Source organism: Oncorhynchus keta, chromosome 4 (genome assembly GCF_023373465.1).
Source record: "Oncorhynchus keta strain PuntledgeMale-10-30-2019 chromosome 4, Oket_V2, whole genome shotgun sequence".
Classification (NCBI taxonomy): domain Eukaryota; kingdom Metazoa; phylum Chordata; class Actinopteri; order Salmoniformes; family Salmonidae; genus Oncorhynchus; species Oncorhynchus keta.
In genome coordinates, this window is record NC_068424.1 from 48,505,474 (window position 1) to 48,520,642 (window position 15,169).

The 15,169-nt window shown below is 45.5% G+C and overlaps 1 protein-coding gene across 4 annotated transcripts in view; it reads left to right on the forward strand.

The window, feature by feature from the left end:
• LOC118378460 (protein diaphanous homolog 1) overlaps nt 1–15,169 on the forward strand; it is a 140,464-nt gene that overhangs the window by 116,077 nt on the left and 9,218 nt on the right. For all 4 annotated transcript variants that reach the window (XM_052508042.1, XM_052508032.1, XM_052508034.1 and 1 more), the window contains 9 exons: nt 2,164–2,262; nt 2,386–2,480; nt 2,652–2,753; nt 3,082–3,321; nt 3,693–3,822; nt 4,871–4,995; nt 5,262–5,426; nt 5,890–6,022; nt 11,233–11,322. In XM_052508042.1, the coding sequence (XP_052364002.1) occupies nt 2,164–2,262; nt 2,386–2,480; nt 2,652–2,753; nt 3,082–3,321; nt 3,693–3,822; nt 4,871–4,995; nt 5,262–5,426; nt 5,890–6,022; nt 11,233–11,322 (1,179 nt within the window). The remainder of the gene's footprint in view (nt 1–2,163; nt 2,263–2,385; nt 2,481–2,651; nt 2,754–3,081; nt 3,322–3,692; nt 3,823–4,870; nt 4,996–5,261; nt 5,427–5,889; nt 6,023–11,232; nt 11,323–15,169) is intronic.

A 15,169-nucleotide genomic window follows, 5' to 3' on the forward strand; every position in this document is an offset into this window, starting at 1 on the left:
TGGCATTCTCTCAACCGGCTTCACCTGGAATGCTTTTCCAACTGTCTTGAAGGAGTTGTTGGCTGCTTTTCCAACTGTCTTGAAGGAGTTGTTGGCTGCTTTTCCAACTGTCTTGAAGGAGTTGTTGGCTGCTTTTCCAACTGTCTTGAAGGAGTTGTTGGCTGCTTTTCCTTAACTCTGTGGTCCAACTCATCCCAAACCATCTCAATTGAGTTGAGGTCGGGTGATTGTGGAAGAAACTTTTAAAGTTCTTGACATTTTCCGGATTGACTGACCTTTTTTTGTTACATTAGACTTATTCTAAAATGGATGAAACCTGTTTTACTCATCAATCTACACACAATACCCCATAATGACAAAGCAAGAACTCTGTTTTAGACATTTTTACAGGTTTATTAACTTAAATATCACATTTACATAAGTATTCAGACCCTTTACTCAGTACTTTATTGAAGCACCTTTGGCAGCAATTGTAGCGTTAAGTCTTCTTGGGTATGATGCTACAAGCTTGGCACACCTGTATTTGGGTTCTTTCTCCCATTCTTCTCTGCAGATCCTCTCAAGCTCTGTCAGTTTGGATGGGGAGCATCGCTGTACAGCTATTTTCAGGTCTCCCAGAGATGTTTGATCAGGTTCAAGTCCGGGCTCTGGCTGGGCCACTCAAGGACATTCAGAGACTTGTCCCGAAGCCACTCCTGCGTTGTGGTGGCTGTGTGCTTAGGGTCATTGTCCTGTTGGAAGTTGAACCTTCACCCCAGTCTGAGGTCCTGAGCACTTTGGAGCAGGTTTTCATCAAGAATATCTCTGTACTTGGCTCAGTTCATCTTTACCTCAATCCCGCCTTGTGTCCCTGCCACCATCATGCTTCACCGTAGGGTTGGTGCCAGGTTTCCTCCAGACGCGACGCTTGGCATTCAGGCCAGAGTTCAATCTTGGTTTCATCACACCAAAGACCTGAATGGCGGAGGGCTGCAAAGATGGTCGTCCTTCTGGAAGGTTCTCCCATCACCACAGAGGAATTCTGGAGGTCTGTCAGTGACCATCTGGTTATTGGTCACCTCCCTGACCAAGGCCCTTCTCCCCCGATTGCTCAGTTTGGCCGGGCGGTCATTTTAGAATAAAGGCTGTAACGTAACAAAATGTGGTAAAAGTCAAGGTGTCTGAATACTTTCCGAATGCACTATATGGTATATGTCGAAATACCGAATGTATGATTTTCAAAAACCATTTTAAAAATACAAAGTCATATTTTTTTTGGGGGGGGGGGGGACTGCATGCTATGTCACTGCTTATAACTAACTATAAGTTAAGTATAACCATAAGAAATCTAAGATGTGTTAAATACATTTGATCAAGCTCAAGGCTGAAGCTTGCTAACTTAGCAAGCTTCTTGGTTACAGCCGAGACATTCAATCGCTTCCTGGATCAAGATCCCTGTTAGCTAAATGATTTTGTGCGTACAATTCTTTTTGTGTGTGTGTGTGTGTGTGTCCAACAAACTGAACTCAACCCAGAAGTACACACACTCCCCACAGACAAGTTCCTGACCCTTGTCCCAACAGTTTGAGTGTATATGGTGGTGTGTTCGCTGTTGCTTTGTGCCTGCCTCCGAGCCCTCCATGTCCATCTGCATGAGAACTATGTCCAGTAGCCTTGTGCGACGTGAAAATTCTTCCCCCGTGGTGCTGGAGTGCTGTTTCTCCCGTCTACTCCGAGGTGTAACGTTACAATGCTCCCAACACCTCCATGACATTCTACAGCTGGAGGTGGGAGACGCACGAAAAGGGCATCTCTCTCTCTCTCTCTCTCTGCCAGCCTCTATCTACATCCACCTCTCCCCCCCTCTATTTCTATCATACTGTTTCTCTTGTCACCTCTGTTATATCACTCTTTCTGTTTTCCTTGTCATATGCTTTAAAATGGTCACCGTGGCCTCCTCTCCACTGCCATGTTCCTTTTTTTACCCTCTTGCGCGCCATCTATCTCCTCCCTCCAGTTGAAATGTGCCTCGGGATTGACCTCTTGCCATTTTAGCTTTCATCTGAAGTGACTTAGTTGCCGTGCTCTACCAACTGAGCTACTGAAGACCAAATATTAACAATATAAAATCTTCACCTCTCGCTCTCTCTCGCTCTCTCTCGCTCTCTCTTTCTCTGTGACTAGCTAAGAAAGACCAGGAGGGAGAGGAGGAAAAGAAAACAACCCAGAAGAAGAAGGTGAAAGAGTTGAAGGTGTTGGACTCCAAATCATCTCAGAACCTTTGTGAGTGCCGTCACCACCATCCACTATGCTCAGCTTCTCAGGGTTACAATGCAGCAAATGATCTAGCAGTCACGTGTTGTGGTGTGTGTGTGTGTGTGAACTCTGACTGGCTGTGTGTTTCAGCCATCTTCCTGGGCTCGTTCCGTCTGCCCTACGAGGAGATCAAGAACGTCATCCTGGAGGTCAACGAGAAGCTGCTCTCTGAGTCCATGGTGCAGGTACAGACCAGAGAGAGGGTGTCTTTGTTTGTCTGTCTGGCTTGCTGGCTGAACGTGAGCCGAGTCGGTGTTTCCTATGCGTGCGTTTTTATGCATTCAAATGTTGTATTTGTCCTGTGTGTAAATTAATGTTCTCTGTGTCTCTCTCTGTGTCTCTCTTTGTCTGTGTAGAATCTTATCAAGCAGCTGCCTGAACAGGAAACGCTAAATGTTCTGGGTGAGATGAAAGACGAGTATGAAGACTTGGCAGAGGCCGAGCAGTTTGGAGTCGTGGTGAGAAACAGAACACACACGCTATTATGTGGAAAAATGAGGAGTTAACAAAGCTCTGATTGGCCTGAATAACCCATAGCGTAACACATTAGACTTGGAAAACACGAACTAGCCAACTACACACACAAACTCATTGACCCTAGTCAAACACTACCAGGAAATACAATCCCTCCCAACCCACTTTAAAGGAAACATAACTTGTGAATGCTCTATAACGCCTTTTATAAGTGTTCGTTTGCACTAAAAAGATGCTTCAGAAATCATTTATAACACATTTACCTCTTGTGTCTGTCATGGTCTCCAACACTCCCTTCGCTCCCGCCTCCAGATGTCAACGGTGAAGCGGCTGAAGCCTCGGCTGACGGCCATCTTGTTCCGGCTGCAGTTTGAGGAGCAGCTGAACAACATCAAGCCAGATGTGGTGTCCGTGACAGCGGCCTGCGAGGAGCTGAGGAAGAGCGCCACCTTCTCCCAGCTGCTGCAGATCATCCTGCTGGTGGGCAACTACATGAACGCCGGTTCCCGCAACGCCAAGGCCTTCGGATTCAGCATCAGCTACCTCTGCAAGGTGTGTGTGTGTGTGTGTGTGTGTGTGTGTGTGTGTGTGTGTGTGTGTGTGTGTGTGTGTGTGTGTGTGTGTGTGTGTGTGTGTGTGTGTGTGTGTGTGTGTGTGTGTGTGTGTGTGTGTGTGTGTGTGTGTGTGTGTGAGAAGCACGTGTACATAACCACACGTGCACGTCACTCAGAGGCCTTCACATTCAACATCCACTACTTCTGCAAGGTGATAGAGATCTAAATAAACTAACACACAGACACAACCGCATATCTACATACACGCTACAGGGTTAGGACAAAATGGACGTGATAAGCAGACTGCATTGAGGGTTTTAAAAGGGAGGGGGATCAAACTCTTGTCTGATTTGCCCTCTGTCCAATCAGCTGCGGGATACCAAGACGGCTGACCTGAAGCAGACGCTGCTGCACTTCCTGGCTGACGTTTGTCAGGAGCAGTATCCCGACGTCATGACCTTCCCAGACGAGCTCATCCACGTGGAGAAGGCCAGCCGAGGTAACCACGACAACCATGGACCACACTAGGGTCGGGCGACGTCAACCTTTTGTCCTATCGTGATCAAGTAGTGATAAAATCACGGGCTGGATAGAAGCAACGTCCTCGTGCTTCACACTACTTGTTTTGCTTCCTCCTCTCTTAATTTTCATTCTTGTTCTCTTTGAAAGAGGCAACTTTAGGACTATAGAATATTTAGGAAATAGGCTACTGTTCATAACTTAAATGAGCCTTTAAGCTTTTATGATAGGCCTAGTAGGAGTTTAGGTTATTGGCCGTTTTGGTTTTGTTTTTAGATGGATTTTTTCCCGCACGGATCATTTATTTCTTAATGGGCTTAAACTTGAAGCTTGTAATTCAACATTTTTTTTCTATAGTCTATTGCTATCGTTTGATCGCTCTCGTTATGAGTCCCCTGGCTACCATGCATGCGTAAAATGATGAAAGTGTAGCTTGGCCCAAAGTCCTATTCATATCAAATGGAGAGGGAATATAGCCTGCGTTTTTAAAATAAATTTTTTAAATGTATTACAGCTAGACCCAATCTAGTTAAGGAGTGTTCGAGAGAGAGAAGCAGTATTCTGACTGGACATTTTGCGCTGCTTTTGGGGGAATTTTCGCCTTGGCTACTTTACTCTGTTGCGTTCTATAGTAGGCTTGCATAAATAACAGGCTGTTTATTGAAATAGGGCAATAGCAAATAGGACCCAGGCAGATTACTCGGGAATGGCACTCGTATGCTGACCGACTCGGTCCCTTAGGCCTACGGCGCGGCGCCAGTCACTTTTTAAATGGGCTAAACCATCGCCTGTCACTTCGCTGTGTCGTCACCATCGGCGATGGCTGACAGTAGACGCTAGACGATGCTATCGTAATATTGCCCGACCCTAGACTACACCTAACACCTGCCCTAATAACTAAGACGGGGGGGGGGGGGGGGGGGTATATAAATATTCGGACACAGTTTTCCTTTCCTTGTTTTTCTCTCCTCATCCCCTTGCCTTTCATGACACGTATTGCCCCTTTTCCCCTCTAACCCCTGTGTCAGTGTCGGCTGAGACTCTGCAGAAGAACTTGGAGCAGATGGGCCGTGCGCTGAAGAGTCTGGACAAGGACCTGGAGACCTTCCCTCCTCCACAGAGTGACAGGGACATGTTCATAGAGAAAATGAATATATCCTTTACTACTGCGAATCACATTCACTCAGAGTCCAACTTCAACTCCAGTCTTTTTCACTTCCTCTGACCCAATAGAATGACGTGTAAAGTGTTGTTTCTAATTAGCTTCACACACACACCCTACGAATTACGACGGAGACCGGGACACATCCTCCGATGTCATTTCCTGCAGGCCAGGTCTTCCGTGCTGAATGTGTGTGAGAGTGTGTGTAGGCCTCTGTGTGTTTGCTGGGCCGTGTGTTCCTTAACGCTGTTGTCCACAGCTTCGTGGGCAGTGCCAGAGAGCAGTACGAGAAGTTGGACATGATGCATAAGAACATGGAGAAGCAGTACTCTGACCTGGGGGACTACTTTGTGTTCGACCCTCGCAAGATTTCTGTCGAAGAGTTCTTTGGCGACCTCAACAACTTCAAGAACATGTTCCAGGTGAGTGTGCGCTCGCGCGCACGGGTGTCTCTCATTTCGGGTTCAATTCGACACACTGAAGTCGATAGCGTCTCCTCACCTGTCTGTGCAAGTAATATTTACTTTGTTCGTAGGCAGGTGTAGTCTACGGGTAATTCCTTATCAGTTCCCTCTTAGCCTAAACAAACACATTAGAGGGAGGAGTGGAAACTGGGGGGCAGGTTCTGCCACCTGTTCTTAGTGTTGACATGGCGTTCGTAACGGCTGACGTGGCGTGTCTGTCACATTTTAAAGCGTTTAGCTGCGACTGTGGTTTACTAAGAGAGCTCCGTGATCGTGCATCGTGCAGGTGCTGGCTTGTTTGACCCGGTTGTCTTGGCACGTGGCCAACTCTTCAAGTGTTTCTCGGTGTCGCGTGCTCACGCTCTCTCCCCCCTCTCGCGTACACACGCACTCACCGTCTCTTGTGTCCATGTCCCCTCAGCAAGCCGTGAAGGAGAATGCGAAGAGGAGGGAGGCGGAGGAGAAGATCAAGAGAGCAAAGCTGGCCAGAGAGAAGGCTGACAGGGAGAAGGAGGAGAAACAGAAGAGAAGCCAACAACTGGACCTCAACGAAGGTCAGAGTGTCTGTGGGAGAGGAGTGGGTCAACGTGTGTGGGTGGGAGGATGTTTTGTGAACTGAACTTCTCCTTGATACCAGTTGGGGGCAGTCAGAGCCCACTGTACTGCGGGATCTGTGGTTGTGTGTGTGTGTGTGTGTGTGTGTGTTCTCCAGTAATCCACAGCAGACCTAAGATAATCTAATATAGAGGATCTCTGCACAGAGCGAGAGAAAAGAGCGTGTGAACGAGAGACTGAGGATACAAATGTGGAGGAAACTGTAGTCTCTGTCTTATCCCCTCGTCCGTTGTTTTTGGAACGAGGGATTTTCTTCTCAGAAAAGAGTAAGAAGATTGAGGAACTCTCTAGCTCCACAAATACTTTCCTCTCTGTCTGGGATAGTGGGCGTCTTATCCTGACACACACACACACAGGGCAATGCGCTGAAACCCATACATACGGACCACAAATAAGTAACTTTTTATGCCTTCTACACCCTCACACAAGCTGTCCCTCCCCCACTTTTCTTTCTCTGACCTACTTTCGGAACATTCCTCCTCTTGGCTCCAGTTGGTCTCCCTTGGGACTCCACAGTTCCACAGTCAACAGAATTCCTCTCTGCTACAGCGCTGTGTGTGTGTGTGTGTGTGTGTGTGTGTGTGTGTGTGTGTGTGTGTGTGTGTGTGTGTGTGTGTGTGTGTGTGTGTGTGTGTGTGTGTGTGTGTGTGTGTGTGTGTGTGTGTGTGTGTGTGTGTGTGTGTGTGTGTGTGTGTGTGTGTGTGTGTGTGTGTGTACTCTTTCACCCACATTATTTCCCTCTCTCCTGATGATGTGTTCCAGCTGGCTCTTCTCCTCCCTCTTTTTCTTCCATCTCTCCCTAATTCTTTCCATAATTTATCCCCTTTCTTTTTAAAGGGGCAGCAAGTGATCTACCTGCCATTTTAACCAATTTTCCATGCAGTGTGTCGAACGTGAAGGAGTCCGTTTTCATGGTCAACCACTACAGACATTCAAAAAACACACACACACACACACACATCCATCCATTCCTTCATAGAGCTTTGAGTGCCTATTGAGCTTCATGTCGACAGTTCACCATGAAACTTGACTGCACATTTGTGTGTGACTGGGAGGGGAGAGGCCATTTACATACAGGTGGTAGGACTGCCAAAGCTCCGTGGTATTCTTCACAACCTAGTTAAACACACACACACACACACACACACAGTACACACACTCACCTAGTCTTTGTTGTGCGTGTTGACCTGTGTTTCAAGGTCTCTCTTCCTAATTACTTTGCCTCACATTTTACTTCCTGCTTCTCACACCCTCCCCCTCTCCCACACACACACTAGTTGGTTGAACTCTGTGAGGTCAGTGTGTGTTTGGAGTTCATGGCCTTAACAATCCCATGTGAAATAAACAGAGACTGTGTCCTCAGTTTCTCTCACACAGACACTCTCATTATAATTAGAGGTTGACCGACTATGATTTTTCAACGCGGATACCGATTATTGGAGGACCAAAAAGGCCGATACCGATTAATCGGCTGATTTTTGTATTTTCTTTTTATTAAATGTTTTTGTGATAATGACAATTAACAATAATACTGAATTAACTTATTTTAACTTAATATAAAACATCAATAAAAACCAATTTAGCCTCAAATAAATAATGAAACATGTTCAATTTGGTTTAACTAATGCAAAAACAAAGTGTTGGAGAAGAAAGTAATGTGTGCCATGTAAAATATGTACCATGTAAAATATGTGCCATGTAAAATATGTGCCATGTAAAAAAGCTAACGTTTAAGTTCCTTGCTCAGAACATGAGAACATATGAAAGTTGGTGGTTCCAATATTCCGAGGTAAGAGGTTTTAGGTTGTAGTTAATATAGTATTTATAGGACTATTTCTCTCTATACCATTTGTACTTCATATACCTTTGACTATTGGGTGTTCTTATAGGCACTATAGTATTGCCAGTGTAACAGTATAGCTTCCGTCCCTCTCCTCGCTCCTACCTGGCCTCGAACCAGGAACAGGAACACATCGACAGCAGCGTTACCCATCGCTCCACTAAAGCCGCGGCCCTTGCAGCGCAAGGGGATTAACTACTCCAAATCTAAAAGCGAGTGACGTTTGAAACAGTATTAGCGCACACCCAGCTAACTAGCTAGCCATTCCACGTTGGTTACACCAGCCATTAGGCTGATAGGCTTGAAGTCATAAACAGCGCTGTGCTTGCGAAGAGCTACTGGCAAAACGCACGAAAGTGCTGTTTGAATGAATGACTACGGGCCTGCTGCTCCTCAGTCAGACTGCTCTATCAAATCAGACTTAATTATAACATAATAACACACAGAAATACGAGCCTTTGGTCATTAATATGATCGAATCCGGAAACTATCATTTCGAAAACAAAACGTTTATTATTTCAGTGAAATACGGAACCGTTCGGTGTTTTATCTAACGGGTGGCATCCATAAGTCTAAATATTCCTGTTACATTGCACAACCTTCAATGTATGTCATAATTACGTAAAATTCTGGCAAATTAGTTCTCAATGAGCCAGGCAGCCCAAACTGTTGCATATACCCTGACTCTGCATGCAATGAACGCAAGAGAAATGACACAATTTCACCTGGTTAATATTGCCTGCTGAACTGGATTAGTAGTTATAACTAGTGATTATGATTGATTGTTTTTTATAAGATAAGTTTAATGCTAGTTAAGCAATTTACCTTGGCTTCTACTGCATTCATGTAACAGGCTACTCGTGGAGTGCAATGGTTAGAGCGTTGGACTAGTTAACTGTGGAGATTGGACCCCTGAGCTGACAAGGTGAAAATCTGTCGTTCTGCCCCTGAACAAGGCAGTTAACCTACAGTTCCTAGGCAGTCATTGAAAATAAGAATGTGTTCTTAACTGACTTGCCTAGTTAAATAAAAGGTGTAAAAAAAAAAATATTTAAAAAATATTAAACGGTAATGGGCGCCCAAAAATACAGATTTCCGATTGTTATGAAAACTTGAAATCGGCCCTAATTAATCGGCCATTCCGATTAATCGGTCGACCTCTAGTTATAATACCAGCATATAAATTGAGATTAAAATACAGCGATATTACATACTGCCAGGCTGTACTACTGCTCATTTATAATCAGGATTTAGGCCTAGTTTATTTATGCTTAGTCTTCACTGTATATATTCTAGGGTTTAGTGCCAATGGCAAAAGCCTATTGTATTAGGGACAGCAGCCGTAGTCTAAGCTGACCTGGGACCTGTTCATATTCCTCAGTAGCAACAGTCCTGCATAGTTCCCCAGGTCTGCAGCTAGGTGTCAGTGCTGCATGAAAGAGGGTGTGTGTGTGTGTATGTGTGTGTGTGTGTGTGTGGCGTGGGGCCACTGGGAATGCTTAGAGCAACAGATGTCTCAGAGGGATTAGACAGCGTTGGTCGTCGCCGAACAGAGGGAGGGACGGGGAGAGGAGAAAGGGATAGGTGGGATGACAGGAAGGGGGTGGGGGATGGATGTGACCTGCAAGAGTGGTAGTCATGCTGGGTAAACCATCTCTCGTGGCCAAAGGGGGGGCTGTTGTCTGTCTTTGTTTGTGTGTGTGTATATGTCAAGTAATACCATTAGGGGTGCTCTTGTTCTGCACATGATGACACCAGGCTGTGTGGGGGTTGTCTAAGGGACATCTTTAGAGAATAGCTGGTAATCATTTTCTCCAGCTTTATCTCTAATGCTGATTATCTAATGCTATTACCGGATTAGCAGAGTTTATGCCCTTTTAACTCACTGCCTTGCTTGCTGTACCTTGTTTTTGTTGGGTGGGGGGGTCATCGTTACACACTGGTCAGAGAGCATTTTATAATGACCTTGACCACCACTCACTCTCCTATTGATTTCCAAACATAGATTATCAATGGCTGTGTTAATTAAATGAGTATTGTGCAGCAGTTTTAGGGATCATATGTGATTTAATTAGCTATCAACAAGTGTTTCAAATTGATTAATGCAAATAAAATAAAAAACGATTTTACAAATCTAACTTACAGAAATGATAGGGCAGTCGATAGTGTAATTTGCACTATTAAATCGTTAGACGGTCTTTCGCATAGCCAATGTAGCGCCATACAATAATGTATACATGCTGTGCAGTGAGAGGGCCTTAGCTCTAGGATACGGTCGTCTCATTTTAGTGTACAGGTCATTAGGTAAACTATATAGCATGTTTTTTAAAACCGGTCCCAGTTTGTCCCTTTATTGCTGCTGTTAACACCCACCCAAAAGCAGTTTCCTCGAAGATGTTTTCACTGGATGGCTTTGGGTTTAACACAAGCGTGTGATTTACGGAGGTGGGGGGAAGTGGTTTTGTGCCAGAAGTATTCTCCTTTTGGTTAAAAATAAAAACACCACTGCATGTTTTCTGCCTGTGCAGTTGTGTACCGCGGCCACTTGGGTGGGTATGCGAGCTGTGTTGTGGGCCTGTGTGTGTGTGTGTGTGTGTGTGTGTGTATGACTTTCTCTGATGTGACAGACAAGTCTAGGAGCCATCTGCCGCTAGGCTTACAGTGGGATTAAGCTAGTGGGGGGTGGGGTGGGGGGGTGAAGACAACAACCTTTAACCCCATGCAGCACTCCCCCACCCCCTGTCACCCTCCCTTCTTTTAGTTCAAAGTGGATATAATTCAAACCATATGCCAGTGAGTCCCCTCTCCCCTGCCCCGTTAGACTACCAGACACTGTGTCTGCGCAGGGGTACAAAGACATAAACAAACACACATTATACTCACACACATCCCTGGTCGAAATTTGAAGCTTATTGAGCCATATTTTACTAGACCTGTTGTGTGTGTGTGTGTGTGTGTGTGTGTGTGTGTGTGTGTGTGTGTGTGTGTGTGTGTGTACTCCTGCAGCCTCTACAGGATATGAACTGGGTCAGTGCCCAACTAGGTTACTGTATCTAATGGTCCACCATGTCCATTTGACTGGTGACACTCCCCCACCCCCCTGTGAGAGAGTTATGTGTGTTTGTGAGGGTAGGGGGCGTACTTTGTCCACTGAACTCTCCTCTGTCATATGTCTGTATGGAGGATGCTGAAAATTGTGTGTTTTGTATGGTAAATATGGATGTTTCTCTGTTCTGTATTGATTATATATGTTAGAAAGTTGTGTATGTGATATTGATTGTGTGTGTGTGTGTGTGTGTATATATACAGAGGGTGATGAGACTGGTATCATGGACGGCCTGTTGGAGGCGCTGCAGTCTGGTGCTGCCTTCAAGAGAAAGAGAGGCCCACGACAAGCTGGTAAGAACATACATACATACATACATACATACATACATACATACATACATACATACATACATACATACATACATACATACATACATACATACATACATACATACATACATACATACATACATACATACAGTGGCAAGAAAAGGTATATGAACCCTTTGGAATTGCCTGGATTTCTGCATAAATTGGTCATCAAATTTGATCTGATCTTCATTTAAGTCATAACAATAGCCAAACAGTGTGCTTAATTAAACTAATAACACACAAATTATTGTATTTTTCTTGTCTACATTGAACACATCATTTAGACTTTCCCAGTGTAGGTTGGGGAAAGTATGTTAACCCCCTAGGCTAATGACTTCTCCAAAAGCTAATTGGAGTCAGGGGTCAGCTAACCTTGAGTCCAATCAATGAAACGAGATTGGAGATGTTGGTTAGAGCTGCCTTGTGAGTTTGCTGTTCACAAGAAGCATTGCCTGATGTGAACCGTGCCTCGAACAAAAGAGACCTCAGAAGACCTAAGATTAAGAATTGTTGACTTGCATAAAGTTGGAAAGGGTTAAAAAGGTATCTTGAAATGCCTTGATGTTCATCAGTCCATGGTAAGACAAATTGTCTATAAATGGAGAAAGTTCAGCACTGTTGCTACTCTCCCTAGGGGTGGCCGTCCTGCAAAGATGACTGCAAGAGCACAGCGCAGAATGCTCAATGGGGTCAAGAAGAATCCTAGAGTGTCAGCTAAAGACATCTCTGGAACGTGCTAACATCTCTGTTGTTGAGTCTACGATATGTAAAACAATAAACAAGAATGATGTTCATGGGAGGACACCACGGAAGAAGCCACTGCTGTCCAAAAAAGCATTGCTGCACTTCTGAAGTTTGCAAAAGTGCACCTGGATGTTCCACAGCGCTACTGGCAAAATATTCTGTGGACAGATGAAACTACAGTTGAGTTGTTTGGAAGGAACACAACACTGTTTGGAGAGAAAAAAGGCACAGCACACCAACATCAAAACCTCATCCCCACAGTATGATGGGAGCATTGTGGTTTGGAGTTTGCAGCCCGTCTGGTGTTCAACCTTCCCAAGTTCTCTCACGTCACCCCGCTCCTCCGCTCTCTCCACTGGCTTCCAGTTGAAGCTCGCATCCGCTACAAGACCATGGTGCTTGCCTACGGAGCTGTGAGGGGAACGGCACCTCAGTACCTCCAGGCTCTGATCAGGCCCTACACCCAAACAAGGGCACTGCGTTCATCCACCTCTGGCCTGCTCGCCTCCCTACCACTGAGGAAGTACAGTTCCCGCTCAGCCCAGTCAAAACTGTTCGCTGCTCTGGCCCCCCAATGGTGGAACAAACTCCCTCACGACGCCAGGACAGCGGAGTCAATCACCACCTTCCGGAGACACCTGAAACCCCACCTCTTCAAGGAATACCTAGGATAGGGTAAGTAATCCTTCTCACCCCCCCCTTAAAATATTTAGATGCACTATTGTAAAGTGGCTGTTCCACTGGATGTCATAAGGTGAATGCACCAATTTGTAAGTCGCTCTGGATAAGAGCGTCTGCTAAATGACTTAAATGTAAATGTAAATGAGTTGCTTTGTGTCTCAGGGCCTGGACAGCTTGATATAATCAATGGGAAAATGAATTCCCAAGTTTATCGAGACATTTTCATAAGGTTGTCTGTCTGCCAATTGAAGCTCAACAGAAGTTGGATGATGCAACAGAACAACGACCCTAAACACAGAAGTATATCATCAACAGAAGAAAATACACCTTCTGGAGTGGCCCAGTCAGAGCCCTGACCCTCAACCCGATTTGAGATTTTGTGGCAAGACCTCAAGAGAGCAGTTCATCCCCAAAATATTGCTGAACTGAAACAGTTTTGTAAAGAGGAATGGTCCGAAATTCCTCCTGACCGTTGTGCAGGTCTCATCCGCAACTACAGAAAACGTTTGGTTGAGGTTATTGCTGCCAAAGGAGGGTCAACCAGTTATTAAATCCAATGGTTCACATACTTTTTCCACTCTGCACTGTGAATCTTTACACTGTGTGTTCAATGAAGACATGAAAACCTATAATTTGTTTGTGTGTTATTAGTTTAAGCAAACTGTGCTTGTCTATTGTTGTGACCAAGATGAAGATCAGATCAAATTTGATGACCAGTTTATGCAGAAATCCAGGTATTTACAAAGGGTTCACATACGTTTTCTTGCCACTGTACATACTTGGACACACTCTCTCTCTCTCATGCACAAACAGTGACCTTCCCTCTGAGGAAGCCTTCAGTCCCTGGCTGCCTCCGGTTTGTACGGCGCCATCTGTTTTGTTGCTCGAGGGCCGAGGCGTGCTGTCAGCTCAGCCTGGCAGGACGGTGGAGGGGGTGGAGAGGGGTGGGGTGGCAGCGACAGGGATTTGTGGCGGTCTGGGGTGTTCCATTATAGAATAGAAATACACTATAAAAATGTGGCTTCACAATGACCTTTTTAAAACAGGTTAACCCCTGTTATGTTGACAACCACTAGCCTGAGGCTAGCGCTAGCTTTCTAGACTGGGTTCATTGTGTGAACACATGCTTCAGTCAGTCTGTCTCTAAGTGATCTGTGCGGACTTCCACTCAGACCTGTTCTACTCTTACAGTTCTCCAGCCTCGCTCTCTCAGGCTAGAGGAAAACCACCAGCATAATCTGGTTAAATACTCTCCTGCTTCACTGGCCTATTGAGTTACTCACTTCAGCTGCTGCACACACACACTTAAGAAAGCTCACTGTCACAAACACACATACACAAAGTTACAGCACCAGAGTATAGGCTACTTAGAGCCCAGACCCCCCCCTCTCTTTTTTTCTCTCTCCTTTTTCTCTCTCTCTCTCTCTCCTTCCCTTCCTCCCTTTGCCTCTCTCATCTTTCCTAATCACCGCCTCTTCCGGGCGGCTGTGTTTGACGTTCAGTGATCTGTGGAAGCGTCCTTTGGGGTCCTTTAACTCTGACAGGCATTCTCCAGGGACAGCTAAAACTCTTCATCACAGGGAGGTGAGGCCCAGTAAACCTAATCACTGCTAAACAGATTGAGACACAACCAAAGGAAGGAAAGAGAGGTAGAGGAATGAGGGAAAGGGGGGGGAAGAGAGAAGGGGAGAAAAGTGCCCACTAGGGCCTCAGTCAGACACCGCTACTCGTTTTTACACTCCAAACAGGAAATGTGTGCGCTCTCTTCCCAAGTTCTTGTTTTCTATGTCTGTGTTGGCTGGCTGTGTGTGTGGAGGGGGGGTTCAGGTCAATCAGAGCTTTGTTAATGCCTCATTTTTCCACATTGATCTTCACAGCCATCTTTTCCAGTCTGCCATGACGTTCTCCCCAGCTAGGCTGGCCTCTCAGCATCTAACCCACACAATAGCGAGTGCGTGCATTAGATGACTCAGAGGTCTTATTTTAGCGGGCTAGAGAAGGAGGTACGTCCTGGTACTCTGGGCTGGTTTCAGTGAAGATGGCTGACATTCGGACTCCCACGCACTTGGACCTACACCCGCATGCACTACATAGAAAACCCTCAAAGACCTTCGTGTTACTTCATTAGTACGGCCATTACTATTACTCTTTCCCCTGTTCTTCCTCACGATAGAGCACCCACACACACAGTTCCAGCCTCATGCTGGGTGTCGTCATGAGCTGTGTTCGAATACTCATACTAACCGTACTATTTGTGACGTGAATTGAGTATATACAATGCTTATTGGTCATGGTATGGATATAGTTAGTATACCAAAAGTTCCCGGTTGTCGTACTAAAATGTGAAGTATACACACAGAGGCCACTATTTCCGTACTTTAGGGCCCATAATGCAATTCTT